Source organism: Muntiacus reevesi, chromosome 22, assembly GCF_963930625.1.
Source record: "Muntiacus reevesi chromosome 22, mMunRee1.1, whole genome shotgun sequence".
NCBI classification, from domain to species: domain Eukaryota; kingdom Metazoa; phylum Chordata; class Mammalia; order Artiodactyla; family Cervidae; genus Muntiacus; species Muntiacus reevesi.
Genome location: NC_089270.1, coordinates 3,063,206 through 3,078,855, shown reverse-complemented (window position 1 = coordinate 3,078,855; position 15,650 = coordinate 3,063,206). Strand labels below are relative to the sequence as shown.

Sequence of the window (15,650 nt, the reverse complement as noted above, 5' to 3'; positions counted from 1 at the left end):
TGTCAGCAGCAGCCCCGCCTGGTGGGCAGGCCCCTCGCTGAGCAGGTGGGAAGTCCCGTGAGCCCCAGAGCCTTCCCTTTTCTCGGGAAACTGTCCCTGAGCCGCTGGGGGCAGGCCCGTGGGCCTGAGATGCAGGCGCTGGTGGGCTGGTCCTGACTTCTCGGGGGGCAGGTTGGCAGGGGCTGGGGAAGAGAGATGCCCTGGATGTGGGCTGTGCAAGCCAGATGCCTGGTGGCAGAGAGGGGAGGGTGAGACCCCCAGGTGGAGGCTAGAGAGACCCCACAAACAGGCTCCAAGCAGGACGACGGATCCGCATGCCCTCCCGGGATGCTGCAGGACAGCAGAGCAGGCAGCTTGCTGCGTCCAGAGTCAGGAGGGGAGGGCGACAGGGGCCGGCTAGCCTGGGGGTGGGGGCGGGTGTCAGAGGGACGGCGCTGCCTCCTGAAAGAGGCTGGGAGGCCTCCGTGTGTGACGAGGGAGGGGGACGGCCCCCGGGAGCAGGAAATGCGGAGAACAAGGCAGAGGGTCTTGAAACGACGCTAGACGTTGACCAAAGGCAGCTGGAGAACTCTGCAACAAGGCTGCGTCCCAGAAGCCGAGGGTCCACGCTGCTGCGCCCTCTGATTAGGGGGCCCCCTCCAGCCCCCTGAAGCCAGGGGCTTCCACCCCCCTGCCCCTTAGAGGTGGTTGGGGGCTGGGGACCAGGTCACAGCCAGACGGCCCCCTACGCCCTGCTTTTCTCTACAGCTCGGAGGCAGGCAAAGGGGAGCCAGGGTAATGCCTGCCAGAAACACGGCCTTTCCTACTCCTGTGTTAAATCCATGAGAGCAGTGAAGCTGGTTCTGGAGAAAAGGAGTCAGAGCAACTTGGGATGAGCTAAAGCAGGCCTCCCCAGCCAGGGAGCTCTCTCGTCTTGTGTGGGGGAAATAGAGGGTCTGGGGCAGTGGGCCTGGTGAAGCCCCTGCAAGTCGAGGCACCCCCCTGATGCCCCAAGGTCCCCCGGGATGTGAGCCGGTTTCCCTGAGTCACCGGCGGAGAGGTGCCAACAGGGGTCATACCCAGAGGCTTTGGGGATCACTGATGAAAGGATGTCGGGGCTGGTCTGGGAGCACCGGGTGTAGGGTACTGGTCTTGCAGGAGCCCCTGCCTCAAATCCCCGAGGGCCAGGGAGCAGGGTTGTCAGGGCAGTGCTGAGCTCATGCCCCCATGTGTCGGGTCCATGAGGACGGGGAGACGGACGGTCTTCCTCCTCCGGGATCAAGGGTTCAGAGCCCCAGTTGCTGCCCGGCGGCTGCCTGGCCGTATGGCCTTCCTGAGGCACCCACGACTCTCCTGCTCAACGCTGGCCTTTTGGCGTGGCCCGCGGGCTGGCCTGCCTCCGTGGACGGCCAACACTCCATGCCCTCCCATTCTCTGCACGGCTCCCCATCACGCACGTGTCCTGCCTCCGCCCGGGGCCTTCTCGATGGTCAGACTCCCTTCCTCCACTTCTGGGGTCAGCAGACTCTCTCCCCCCTTCCCAGAACGTGCCTCATGGAACCAGAACCACTGCATTTGTGTCCAGACCCCCCATCCCAATAGGCCTGGGTCACCCTCCTCTGTGCCCCCCACCCCTGCCCGGCACAAAGCTGGCCACAGGGCAGGGGATGGCGGGGTCTCTTGAAAAACAACCAAACGCTTTAGAGTGTGGGGTTCGACCTCCCCCACCCACCCCGCAGGCGGAGCTGACGGTGGAAGCGCCTGGGCCCAGCCCGCTACTGGGGGTGAGTTCAGGGTCAAGGCCAGCTCTCGGGGGGACAGCAGCAGCGCCCAAGGAGGAGCAGGCCTGCAGGCACCGCCTGCCCCCCGCCCGCCCGCGCCCCCATCTGGGTGGGACGGTCCTCAGCCCACGCCGAGTGTGTCTCCAAGGGGGTCTCTGATGGCTCCGGGGGTAGCGTCCCGTGAGAAGTCTCACCTGGTGGCCGGAGCTGTGGGTCTGGTGTGAGCCTCTCTGTTTGTCTGCCTTTTAAAGACAAGGATGCGGGCACTGACAGGATACGTGTGGGGGTGAGAGAGAGTGTTAATGTGAGAGTGTGTGTGTGCGCGTGTATGTGCACATGTGAGTGTGTGTGCATGTGTGTGTGTGCACGTGTGTGTGTGTGTGTGTGTGCGCGTGTATGTGCACACGTGAGTGTGTGTGCGCGTGTGTGTGTGTGTCCGCGCGTGTGTATGTAGGGGGCTGAGTTGCCCACCCGTCCGAGCCCACCCCGGTCCCCCATCTGTAGAAGGGGGCAATGTACTCTCCTCACTGGGAACCTGGCCGAGATGCCTGGTGCATGCGGGTGGTGACAAACTCTTGCGTCCCCTCTGGGAGCCTGCAGACAATCTCGGCCGTCCCGGAACAGTCTAAGGCCCGCAATTCTGAGAACAGTCCACGCTGGGTCTAATGGAGATCAGCCCCCCGATCTTGTTGACCATCCGAGGCGGTAAATGAACCCAAGGCCCCTCGCAAGTCCCACCTCCAGCCTCTCCTCTGTCCTTTCTGCCCAAACTCAGGAATGGACCTTGCAAGGAATAGAGCGCCGTCCTCTCGGGGCTTGATGTGCACTGCTGGCTCCTCTGCATCCATGGAGCGCTCAGTGCCCTGGGCACCGCCCCTGCCCCGGGTCCTGTGCCCCAGTCTCCCCGCTCCACGTGGTGACTCGGCGATGCTGCTGTCTGCCTCCTCGTCTCCCGCCCGTTCTCTGCTGCAGGGTCCCAGGTGAAGCTGCGAGGCGGGCCGGCGGCTCCTGGGGCCATTCAGCCCCAGTGGGCTTGTCTGGGCTCTGAGTCCCACGCGGCTGGCCTGGCACTCTCTGGGTCTCCGGTGGCGGGGCCCGCCTGTGGCACCTATCCCGAGGAGGTGGGTCTGGATTGTGCAGGCCTGCTCCTCAGCGTGCAGTTCTGTCCCCAGGAAGCGGCTCAGAAGTGTCTCTCTGTGCATCCTGCTCTGTGCCCAGGGACCTCATGCTGCCCTGCTCTGGGCTTGGGGTGGAGTTCCGCCCGCCCATCATCAGGGAGCTACAAGGCTCCACGAGTAGACGGGCTCCCTGGCCGGGGCTCCTGGCCTTGCCCTCGTCCACCCTCCGCGTGGCCGGGCAGGGCCGTTCCTCCTCCCCTCCATCCCCGAGGTACAGGCTGAGGGGGGTGTGGTTGACCCACATCCCTGCGGCTGCCTCGGGGCAGGGGGAGCCTGCCTCTGCACCCCTCAGCTCCCAGCCCTGGCAGCAGGCCCACCCTCCCCAGGCCTGGAAGCAGCTCCATGTCCTTCTCCGTCCTCAGATCTGTGACAGAGGCCCTGACCTGTGCAGACCCTCACTTATCTATTTTTTTTCCCCAAATTTTATTTTGATGTATATTTATTTAAATATTTAGTTCACTGAGTCTTAGCTGTAGCGTGCAGGATCTTTTAGTTACAGCGTGGAAACCTTTGGTTGCGGCATGGGGCACCTCGTTTCCTGACCAGGGATTGAACCCGAGCCTCCCGCATTGGGAGAGTGGAGTCTTAGCCACGGGACCACCAGGGAAGTCCCCCTCTCTTGATGACCCCCTGTCTGGGGAAGGCCCCAGGGCACCCCGGGCGCGGAGAGCAGTCTCTACTTCCTCCCTGGCCATTTCCTCCTTCCCTGCCTTCTGCCGCCCGCTGCGCCCTGTCCCGGGGACAGCCTGGGACCCGGCCACTTCCTGCGTTCCTTCCGGGGGCTTTGCCGGGCACAGGCCTGTTCTAGTGGGAGACCCGGGGGGCCGCTGAGACCCCCCCCCCAGCCTCGGGGTTAGTTATAAGGAGCAACAGGAACCCCTGGGAGCTGAGGCTGGAGTCACAGCCCCACTGAGCCCCATGGGAAGCATGCCTTCTCCGGGGGGTTTGTCCATTCCAGCCCTCGCCGGGTGGGAGGCATGGTGGGCTTCCCCCTAGACCGCTGGGTCCTGGGGTGTCCTGAGAGGACAGCTGTTCTGTCCCCTGTTTCCACGTGGCCGTTGTCACGTCCCTGTCCAGGCACTCGTGGGAAGGTTCTGAGCAGTCTCTACCCACCAGGTTCTGAGCTGTTTCCTCGGGTCTGTTATGAGCAAGAATGGGCACCCCGCCCCCTGCCCACAGGGCCCTCCAGCTAGAAGCAGACGTAGGCTCGCGCCCCCGACGGAGTCTGCTCCGGGTGACTGTGCTGTTTGGGGAGGAGGCCCTGCCCGGGGAGGTGCTCAGGAGTCTGCCAGGCAAGGCAGAGGCACGCTCGCCTCTCGGGCCCTAACTCAGGGGCACGTCCGCGCTGATCCCGGCCGCCCAGAGAGGCCAGGACTGCTGCTGATCCCTGCCCTCTGCTCTCTCCACAGAGGCCAGCCCGGCATGCCGAGCCCTTTGCACTGAGGCCGCTGCCAGCCATGGAGGGCCCAGCGCAGCCAGCCCCGAGGGGGAAGGGGCCCTCAGGGGGCAGTGGTGACCGCGGGGTCCAGGAAGCGGCCAAGAGCACATCCATCATCTGGGAGCAACCACGGCCCAAGGAGGTCAAGGCCACCGTCCGAGGGGGTAAGTGCACCGTGCGGGTCCACCCCCGCCCACCCTGGGACGGAGCCGGGCGTCTGCACCATCACTGCCTGATTGATGGAGAGTGTCCAGCCCAGGGAGTGCCTGCGAGGGATGCGGGCCCACCTCGCGCTTCTCCAGCGTCACGTCGGTGATAAACTGGCCCGACAGGGGGCCAAGGGTTAGAGATTCCAGGGACGAGGCCCCGGACGAGGTCACAGCTCTCGTACGAGTCTGTGTTCCCACCATCCTGCTCTGTCCTTGGCTGTGAACCCCCGGGGTTACTCAGGGTGGGGTGTCCCTCCTTCCCCCCCACAGGCGAATCCAGGCCCGGGGTGGGGGGCGGTGGTGGCAAGGAGCAGTGCCTGGGCCAGGCCTTGGGCAGGATTACTTCCTGGAAGGAGAGGACGGGGGCTGAGATGAGGGCAGAAGCGCCTCTGACTCCCACCGGACCGGCCAGGGTGTGCACGGGAGGGGCTTGGACTCAGGCCCGGCTGCCGGCAGGGGGACCAGTTTCCGTCCTGATCGCTGCTGGACCACTGCTGGACGTGGGCCTTGGTTCCCGCACTTGGGAACCTGCGGGGTGGCCTAGGGTGTCTCCAGGACCCCCGTCTCTAGAGCTGGAGGAGAGAAGGGAAGGACAGGGAGAAAGGCCCCGAGCCAGGGACAGCCTGTCCCCTTGTCCTTTGCCCATCTTCCCATCGTCAGACCCTCACCTCCATCCCAGTCACCTGCTTAAGTCAGCCACGGAGGCTCTAGGGCTTGGCAGGTAGCACGTGCCCGATAAGTATTTGACAAATGATCGATGCTTTGGGAGAATGGCAACAAAACCTCATACTTAGCAGCAGGCCCAGAGCCTAGGACTGTGCGTGCTTGGTGACTGGAGTTGTTTTTACTCCTGTTCTCTCGGTCCTTCAGGGTGTCAGTGGGGATAGGAAGGGTGGGGGTGGCCATCGAGGAGGCTGACTCCTGTGGTCAGACACCTGCCTGGCCCGGAAGAGGGGCTCTGAGGAGTGGTAGGGGCCTGGCCCGGGGATCTCGTGGGATCCTGGCCCCCTCCAGAGCTCGATGCCATGAGACAGAGGGGCTGGGTCCTGCCAGAAACACGTGGGCCAGACTAGCCTCCCGCAAGGCAGCCCAGCCCCTGAGGGGCCGTGAGTCCCAGAGCCCGGGATTCCTTCCGTCTGGCGCTGTGACCGAGCCAGGGGCATTCTGACCACGAGCCTGGTGTTTCCTGCCCCTCCAGCCCCACAACACAGCTGGCATCCGCCGCACCAGGACGGTCTAGGAGCCCCGCAGTGGGGTCGGGGAGCCCCTCGGGTCTTCCCAGGCTCCCCAGCCCCAAGCAGCCAAGGGGCCCGTGGGCTCCATCACATCTCCCCAGACCCCTTACCCTTTCAGCTTCTTTCACAAATGGGCAGCAGATTTACAAGAAACAATACACAGAATTCCCACTTAGCCCACCCAGGGGGGTTTCCCTGGTGGCCCAGTGGTTAAGAACCCGCCTGCCGATATAGGAGATGCGGGTTTGATCGCTGGGTCGGGAAGATCCCCCTGGAGAGGAAATGGCAACCCACTCCAGTATTCTCGACTGGGAAATCCCATGGACAGAGGAGCCCAGCGGGTTACAGGCCATGGGGTCGCAAAGAGTCGGACACGACTGAATATCTGAGCGTGTGCACACACCCCACCTAGACCCCTCAAATGTTAATACTTTGCCTGCTCTCTGCGCTTCAGGCAGGGGTTATGTTTTCCCGGGATGGTCTAGGAGTCCACTGCAGACATGACGCCCCGCTTCCCCATTGTTTGGTGTCTTTCCTAAAACCAGGACCTGCTCATGCAGCCTCACAGTGAGATGATTCCAGACTCACTTTCCTGGGTGAGATAACCTGCAGACAGACCTCACTGCAATCCCACCATCTGTCCCCGTAACCTTCTTTCCACCAAACAAAACCCTGGTCAGGCTGTGCATTCTGTGGCCGAGTGTCCATGGAGCGTCTTAACCTGGAGGTTGGTATTTTGACGATTCCAGGCGGTCAGCCTGCAGGAGGTGCCGCAGTGTGGAGGCGGGTGTTTCCTCAGGACGGCAGGCTGGTGCTTCGGGCAGAAACCCCCAGCGCCTTCGGTCCCTCCCAGTGTCCGTGGGTCTGGCCCCTGGTGGCGTTCACACCTCACGTTGCTCACTTGATCAAGGGGATGTTTGACTGTGTAAACGTCACTGTCAAAGTCTTCCTTCTTCCCTCTGTCGTAAGTAAGGAGCCTGTGGGAACTTTGTGACTATTCCATCCCTCTTCGAACTCACCCATGTCAGTTGCTCAGTCGTGTCCGACTCTTTGCGACCCCATGGACTGTAGCCCGCCAGGCTCCACCGTCCATGGAATTCTCCAGGCAAGAATACTGGAGTGGGCTGCCATTCCCTTCTCCAGGGGATCTTACTGATCCAGGGATCAAACCCTGGTCTCCTGCATCACAGGCCTCGTCCGAGCCACCATGAAAACGGTTGCTAAATGGGGACTTTCTAAAGCTGCATTCTTTCTACATTCTTTCCAACTGACCTTCACTGAAGCGAGGAACTGTCCGCTCTCCCCAGTGACTCACTTACCTATTTTAGTGTGGGCAGGCTCAGAGGTCTTTATTTCATTCTCTAGACGCTATTGGTTGCTGTCATTAGTTATTTTGTTGTTCAAATGGCCCCTGATTTGCTCTTCTGACACGTCAACATGCTCTGGGCACCACCTGCTTTCCGGGGCCCCAGGACGCTCATGTCCCATCTCTGCTCTCCCTGCCCCAGCCCTGGAATCGGCCATGCCTCAAGGAGCCCCCGCCTCAGTGGGAGGATGGAGTCTGAAGCCAAGATCGGGGTGCCAGGCGCTTATTTGGACTCAACAGGCATTTCTGAGCCCCTGTTCTGGGGACTCAGAGCAAGCAAGGGCTGTAAATGTGCTCTGACCACATAGGCCTGGGGCTGGTGGACTGCAGGTGGGGAGGGAGCAGAGATGATCTGGTCATGTTGCCCGGTCCAAGGTCAAAGGGCAGCACCCCCAGCACTGAGTGGGACGTCCCTTGGGTGATGAGGAGGCTGCACTGAGGTTCAGCAACCCCTGTAGGACCCACAGTTGTTTCTGGATCAGATCACCCTCCATCCGAAGGTCCCGGTCGCTCATCCCATTTTACAGATGAGGAAAATGTGCAGGGCAGGGATGGGGGCTCTAGCCAAGATGCAAGCTGGGAGCTGGCCTCGAATCTGGGGGCTGGAGCAGGGACCACCAGCAGAGAACTGACCTCCCAAGGCCGAGAGGGCCCGTGGCCCCCCGGCTAGTGGCTGGTGTAGCTAGACAAGGGTGCAACCCCGTCTGCCCAGATCTTGCGCTCCCCCTGAGTGTCACCTCCCCTCTGTGGTCAGCAGAATGGAGGCCCCCAAAGAGGTCCTATTGGAGAAGGGCATGGCTCCCCACTCCAGTATTCTTGCCTGGAAAATTCCATGGACAGAGGAGCCTGGTAGGCTACAATCCACGGGGTCGCAAAGAGTCAGATACAACTGAGCGACTAAACAACACAACAAAGAAGACCTATGACCAACCTAGACAGCGTATTAAAAAGCAGAGACGTCACTTTGCTGACCAAAGTCCGCATAGTTGAAGCTGTTTTTCCAGTAGTCGTGTATGGATGTGAGAGTTGGACCATAACGAAGGCTGAAGTGAAGTGAAAGTTGCTCAGTCACGTCCGACTCTTTGCAACCCCATGGATTATGCAGTCCATGGAATTCTCCAGGTCAGAATACTGGAGTGGTAGCCTTTCCCTTCTCCAGGGGCTCTTCCCAACCCAGGGATTGAACCCAGGTCTCCTGCATTTAGGTGGATTCTTTACCAGTTGAACCACAAGGGAAAGAAAGCTGAGCTCCGAAGAATTGATGCTTTTGAACGGTGGTGCTGGAGAAGACTCTTGAGAGTCCCTTGGACTGCAAGGAGACCAGTCAATCCTAAAGGAAATCAACCCTGAGTATTCATTGGAAGGACTGATGCTGAAGCTGAAGCTCTAATACTTTGGCCATCTGATGTGAAGAGCCCAGTCACTGGAAAAGACCCTGATGCTGGGCAAGATTGAAGGCAGGAGAAGAGTTCAACAGAGGATGAGATGATTGGACGGCATCATCAACGCAATGGACATGAGTTTGAGCAAACTCTGGGAGATGGTGATGGACAGGGAAGCCTGGCGTGCTGCAGTCCATGGGGTCTCAAAGAATCCAACACGACTGAGCGCCTGAGCAACAAGCAACAACAGAGAATCCGCATCTTCATCCTTACAACCTGCACACATGTTACCTCCTGTGGCAAAAGAGAGTTCGCAGAGGGGCTTAACGCTCTGCAGATGGGGAGATTACCCTGGGATGGGAACCAAAGAGGTGCTGGTGCTGCTGGCTTTGGAGACGGAGGAGGGGCCAAAAGCCAAGGAATGTGGTGCCTCTAGAAGCCAGAGCAGCGAGTAAACAGATTCTCCCCCCGGGGCCTCCAAAAGGAACCACTGCTGCCCACCCCTTGTTTGGCTCCAGTGAGACCCTTCTCGGACCCCAGATAACACTGTGCAATTTCCAGAAGCCGCTCAGGTGGGGTAGTTAGGTACAGCACAGAAGGAACCCCATGACATCCTCCAGACCCTGCTGGCCTCTGTGACTGTGGAGGAAGGGTGTGAACAGTGGCTTGGAGGGGCGTGGACATTCCCGTCTTCCAGAAATACCTGGGGTTGGTGCCTGCATAGTAGCTGAGGCTGTCTGTTCTCACCTTAATCACAGGACCCTGCTCTGCTACTGACGCTGCTCCGGCCGCCGGCATCTCTCAGCGGGCTGCTGGGCCCTCCTCTGGCCAGATGGGGTCCTGCCCCACAGGTAGGCATCCCCACGCTGCAGGTTAAGTCTGTGGTGGGTTCATGAATGTGGGATCCCTGGGCGTCCCCCCTTCCCTCCAGCCTGGACTGTTCTGTGGACTCCCGGCTAACGGAGTCTAACGGAGTCTAAGTCTAACGGGGGCTTCTCTAATGTGGCTGCTGGACGCCTGCCTTAAGATCACCGTGGGGGTGGGGGCTGTTCAGTCGCTCAGTCGCGTTGGGCTCTTTGTGATCCCGTGGACTGCAGCACAGCATGCCAGGCATCCCTGTCCATCACCGTCTCCTGGGGGCGGGCAGGGCTTGTTGAAGGCAGATGCTCAGGTCCTGGGCCACTTCTGACGCTGGGAGGATGGGGTAGGGCCCGGGACTCTGCATTTGCCCTTGGGGACAGAAGTCTGGGATGTGCCCGCACTTGCAAAGGCCTTCTCCGGACTGTTTGCTTCTGCCCGAAGAGGAGGGCTTCCCTGGTAGCTCAGACAGTAAAGAATCTGCCTGCAATGTGGGAGACCTGGGTTCGATCCTGGATTGGGAAGATCTCCTGGAGAAGGAAATGGCAACCCACTCCAATATTCTTGCCTGGAGAATCCCACGGACAGAGGAGCCCGGTGGGCTACCGTCCATGGGGTCTCAAAGAGTCGGACATGACTGAGCAGCTAACGCATATACACGTAAATAAGGAGGTGGTGTCATCTTGGAGGCCGGAAGTGAGACCCAAAGAGGGACACCCTGGGGGCAAGGTGAGTGGGGAGTACCCCGTCCCCCACTCCTGGGAGAGGCATCCCAGCTTCCAGGACAGGATGGGGGGACTTCTGCAGGCGCTGATGCTGGGAGGCAGTCCCGGGTGGAGGAGGGGTAGTAAGGAGTCCTTTATCCTGAGACCCCGCCCCGGAGCGCCAGTTGTGGGGGCGGGGGGGGGGGCACAGGGACCCCAGGGTCGTTGGCGGTTCACCTCTGCCTCGACGGTCGCCTGTCCTCCAGCCTTTCGGGTGGTCAGTGCTGCCTGTGGTCACTCAGGATGACCAGGGCTATTGAGCCATGAGGCAGGTTATCATGGAGGGAAAGTGCAACCCTACCCTCTTCCCGGAGTAGGAGGGCCGCCGCTTAGACTTGGTTGAGAAATGCTGGCTGGCTTCCTGCTGTGGGAGGGGGCCCGATTCCAGATCCCAGAGTCTCCTGCAGGGAGGTGGGGGGGGTGGGGGGTGGGAGGGGCACTGAAAATTTCCAAGGCAGGCGCAAGGCTTACTCAGAGGGCTCTCTCCCTCCACCATCTCTCTTCCTCTCTCTTCCCTCCCCTTATTTCCCCAGCTTTGGAGCCTCTGGGGGACCGGGTAGGGATGGGCAGGGGCCGTTTGAGCTAAGATAGGATCCTAGAGTGGCCAGTCGGGCAGGAATTGGTCTGGGAGAGTGCTTCAGGGGACGGTGGAGAATGCAAAGGCCCTGGGGTGGGGTGGGCGGGGTTGGGTTACCCGGGGACACCTGGATGTCTCAGAGCAGCAGAGAGAAGACCGCTGGCGGGCAGTGGGCAGAGAAGGGCGGGCGGCTCCAGGCTGTGCCTGAGAAGGTGGAAAGGATTTGCATTTTATTCTTCCTGAGATGAAAAACCACTACCTCTGTGCTGTCTAATAGAGTAGCCGTGTGTGGCCATTTATGCTTAAATTTAACATCAGTTCCGTTCAGTTCAGTCGCTCAGTCGTGTCCGACTCTTTGCGACCCCATGGACAGCAGCATCCAGGCCTCCCTGTCCATCATCAACTCCTGGAGTTAACTAACTCCTGTCCATTGAGTTGGTGATGCCATCCAACCATCTCATCCTCTGTTGTCCCCTTCTTCTCCCGCCTTCAATTTTTCCCAGCATCAGGGTCTTTTCAAATGGGCCAGTTCTTCGCATCAGGTGGCCAAAATATTGGAGTTTCAGCTTCAGCATCAGTCATTCCAATGAATATTTAGGACTGATTTCCTTTAGAATGGACTGGTTGGATCTCCTTGCACTCCAAGGGACTCTCAAGAGTCTTCTCCAACACCACAGTTCAAAAGCATCAATTCTTTGGAGCTCAGCTTCGTTTATAGTCCAACTTTCACATCCAAGCATGACTATTGGAAAAACCATAACTTTGACTAGATGGACCTTTGTTGGCAAAGCAACGTCTCTGCTTTTTAATAATAAATAAAATAAAGACTCCGATTCCTCGATGACACTGTCCGCATTTCAAGAGTTCAGGGGCCCGTGTGGCTGGTGGCCGCCGTGGGGCGCTATAGACAGCAGGCATGCCCATCGCTGCAGAAGTTTCTAGGGGCTGGCACTGTCCGGGGGGCTGACAGCCAGGGTGTGCCATAAGCCAGACGTGGTTGTGAGGGGATCCTCTCGTTTCTGCGGACCAGGGGACCATCTGGAGCAAGGGCCGGGGCCCAAACACTGCCCAGGCAGACTGAAGGGGCAGGGCCATGGTGGGTGTGCATGCTGGGTTCAGCCTGGCTTTGCAGGTGAGTCAGTGGGGCTGGCTGCTGGGCCCACGTGGAGGGTGATGGAGGCAGGTGTCGCTGGTCCGAGCAGGGCTGGGGCGGCGGCCTTTCTGGAGCTGGTGAAGAAAGGATGAGGTGGGGGCAGAGGGTGCCTGTGGGGTGCTTCCTGGAAGTCAGGTGCCCCTGTAGAGCTTGGGCCGGGGAGAGATCAGGGCTGGAGGTCACGGTGGCTTGGAGGCCATTTGCTGGAGGCCAGACAGATGCTGGCCTGCCCTGGGGCGATGACACAGTCCACTTCCTCCCGTCTATGTATGACGTGGGCAGCATGTGACTCATTTACAAGGACAGGAACTGGCCTTAGGGGAGACAGGCTGCCTGCGAAGCTTTCCCAGGCGGTACACGTGGGGTGTGAACCCGGCTCCCCAGGTTTGCAGGCCGGGGGCTGGCGGGGGCGGGGGAGCACCCCACGGCACTCCGCCCACCCTGATCTGCCCGGCGCTTCCAGACCTGACCTTGCAGCTGCTGGCGGTGCGGCGGAAGAGCGGGCTGCCCGACCCCAACCTGCAACAGGCCCTGCGGGGCCGGCTCCGTCTGCTGGAGAATGAAAGCTGCGAGGTGGCCCGCGCCCTGGGGGTGAGTCTGGCTTCTGGGGGTCCTGGGTGAGTGAAGGGGCACGGGATCCACACTTGAGAACGGGGCGGAGGAGGATGACTCGGAGAAGAAGGCAGCGGGCCTAGGAGGAGGTCTGGAGACTTCGGGCTGAGAGGCCCGTTCTTCACTCTCACGTGGTGGTCGGGACACAGGACGAAGAAAGGCCCTTAAAGCGGCAGAGGGAGGCCATGCGGGCGGCTGGACACAGCGGGCAGCACCTGCGGGGTCCCCCCGCCCCAGCTTCTGCACCCACATGGTGACTCTAGAGGCCCAGGGGCCAGGGCCGGGAGGCTGGACTTGGCCTGGAGTCCCACTTCCGCCTGGACTTGCCCAGGAGGAGCCTGGCTCAGCCTCAGCTTCTCTGGGACTCAGTTTCCCGACTGAGCCTGACCTTGCACTCAGTCCGGCCTGGCCTTGGCCGATACCCCTTGGCCTCTGTAGACGCGGCCTCCTCAGCCACTCAGTGGGATGCTTAGAATTGTGACCCCACGGAGCTGCCGTGAGGGTCAGCGGACTGCAAGCCGGGTGCCCCCAGCACGGTGCTCGACAGCGGGGGTGGGGAGGCGATGCCCCTGGGATGCCAGGGCTGGTGGCTGGTTAAGGGCGGGGCCTCATTTCTGAATCCCTGTGGAGACGATAACAGCACTCCGCCTCCTCTGGTCGGCGTCTGCTGGGTTTTTTTTTGTGTGTGTGTGGCTGTTCGGGGTCTTCACTGAAGTATGCAGGCTTTCCAGTGTGGGATTCAGTACCTACGGCTGGCAGACTTCATTCCCCCGCGGCATGTGGGATCTTGGTTCCCCAAGCAGGAATCGAACCCACGCTCCCTGATTCTTAACCACTGGACCACTCGGGAAAGTCCCGGCTGGTGCTCCTTTGAAGGCCCCGGCACCAGCAGGACGGTTCATGGGGCAGTTGTCAGGAGAGGGGACGCCGGATTTAGGATCGGAGTCGGAGTTGCTGCTGCAGGAGGGGACGGGGGGCGAGGCCGGGGCTGGGCAGGGCTGCGTGGAGGAGACCCAGGGGTCTCTGATGTGCAGGGCGTGAGGCAGGCCCTTGAGTCACAGAGGGGCCATGGAGGCCGCCAGCCCGGGGAGGGCTCGGCATGGCACTGGGGAGCCACAGCTGGTCTGAGAGCAGGAGGGGAGCAGCCTGGCTGTAAGGGAATCAGCTGTGATTCCCCCGCCCCCGCCCCACCCCATCCCTGCCAAGGTCACTCCCATGAAACGTTTCTGCTGATGGGCAGAGGCCCCAAAGCCCCCGGGACTGTTTCTCACGTGTTTCTTCCCTGGAAGGAGCTGTCGGCCAGGCTGCTGTCCATCCACAGTGACCAGGATCGGATGGTGGTGACGTTCAAGACGTTTGAAGAAATCTGGAAGTTTTCCACCTACCACTCTCTCGGTAAAGCGGTGACCCTCCCAGAAAGGGTTCTGGGGACCCCCGGCACGCACTCAGCACTTTATGTTCCCAATTGGGACTTAAGACCAGGTGCGTTCACAACAGCTCTCCACGGGCCACCTGTCCTTGGTGAGGATCGATGCGATGGGCAGGGCTGAGCCTGGCTTCCAGCGCAGCCGAGCTCTCCCTAGCCGAGCACATAGAGGAAACCCTGCACCAACCTCAGCCTATGAGCTTTCTTTCCAAAACTTCTCCTGTTCAAAGCTAGGCTTTGACAGGCTAGGCGCCTCTCCTTGGGAAACTTGCTGCCCCGTCCCCGCCTGAGGGCTGAGAAGTGAGACTCAGCTGACAGCGCCTTGCGCCCCCAGAGGGGGGCTGTGCCTACCCTCCCCGTGTCATGGTCTCCTTGAACACTCTTGTTCCAAGTCACAGAGGAGGAGCCTGACGGTCCTAGAGGACGTAACGAGTCCAGGGAAGTTGTCCACGGTCACGGCTGGTCCTCTCGCAGCCTGAAGGGTCAGCCCCGTGGCCCGGCTCGGGTAGTGGACAGTACCGTGAACCCCCAAGGGCAGAGGGGCTGGCCCCCAGGCCCTAGTCAGTGCAGGGCTCGGCCAGCGCTGGACCGTGAGGGCCTCTCTCCGCACACCCTGAGTCCGCTGGTGACCGGGGCTGTCCGCTCCCCCAGGCTTCACTCATCACTGCCTGGAGAACCTGCTCATGGACGAGGCCTTCTGGCTGCTCGAGCCCGATGAGGACCAGGAGACAGCCGTCCAAGTCCAGGTGGCTGAGGACGCCTTGAGGCTGGCGTACGAGAGCCTCCTCGTCCAGGAAGGTGAGCGAGGTGATGTCGGCGGTTCCCCACTGGTCCGGGAGGACCCTGGAGGAGCGGACACTGAGGGGACGCTGGGCAGAGAAAGTCCCTATAGAAGTAACAGAAAAGGGGCTTTTGCCAGCGACCCCCGAGTTCCTGGCCCGGCTGTTGCTGTGAGTGCTTTGGGGGTCTCACAGTTGGGTTCCAAGCCTGCCGCGAGCAGGGCGTTAGCAGTCGGTCCTTCCCGGCTGCAGAGAGGATGGGAGGAGGCCGGCTGCAGCCAGACTTGCTGGGGGGTGTTGGGGGGGAGATCAAAGTGGGGGGGTCCTCGGGATCACCCATCTGGCCCCCTCACAGCCCAGTTGAGTCCCAGAGAAGCTGAGGCTGAGCCAGGCTCCTCCTGGGCAAGTCCAGGCGGATGCGGAACTCTAGCCCAGGTCCAGCCTCCCGGCCTGGGTCCCTGGACCTCTAGACTGTGTGGGTGCAGAAACGGGGGCTGGGGGACCCCAGCAGGTGCCGCCCGCTGTGTCCAGCCATCTGCATGACCACCCTCTGCCGCTTTGAAGGCCCTTTCTTCGTCCTGTGTCCCGACCATCACGTGAGAGTGAAGAACGGCCCTCAGCCCTTCAGGCGGCCTCCGAGCGGTCCTCCGGCAGACATGGCCGCGGCAGTGGACTCTTCAGCCCTGAGTCCTGGCACGTCCTCGGAGGAGGAGGGGTCAGTGGAAGCCACTCCGGAGCCGTTGATTCCGTTCCATCAGTAGGTACCGACCTTTGTTTCTCTGCCTCCTGCGGGTCCCGCATGCTGGCAGGCTTCATGGAAACTGCCCCAGGCCAGGGTCGATCGTCAGCCAAGGCGGGTGGCTGGGGACCAGCGTGAGCCCCAGCAGACACGGCCTCCACACTTTCCACCGTT

General features: G+C 61.1%; 1 protein-coding gene across 5 annotated transcripts in view; it reads left to right on the top strand.

Annotated features, from left to right (window-relative positions):
* Nucleotides 1-15,650, top strand: part of SH3TC1 (SH3 domain and tetratricopeptide repeats 1) — a 63,842-nt gene that overhangs the window by 25,106 nt on the left and 23,086 nt on the right. For 2 of the 5 annotated variants that reach the window (XM_065914405.1, XM_065914407.1), the window contains exons 2-7: nt 4,348-4,540; nt 9,327-9,419; nt 12,384-12,511; nt 13,822-13,927; nt 14,610-14,756; nt 15,302-15,494. In XM_065914405.1, coding sequence (XP_065770477.1) covers nt 4,348-4,540; nt 9,327-9,419; nt 12,384-12,511; nt 13,822-13,927; nt 14,610-14,756; nt 15,302-15,494 — 860 coding nt within the window. Of the gene's footprint in view, nt 1-4,347; nt 4,541-6,365; nt 6,548-8,391; nt 9,141-9,326; nt 9,420-12,383; nt 12,512-13,821; nt 13,928-14,609; nt 14,757-15,301; nt 15,495-15,650 lie in introns of those variants that run through there. The other 3 variants (XM_065914409.1, XM_065914408.1, XM_065914406.1) reach the window with 3 other exon arrangements.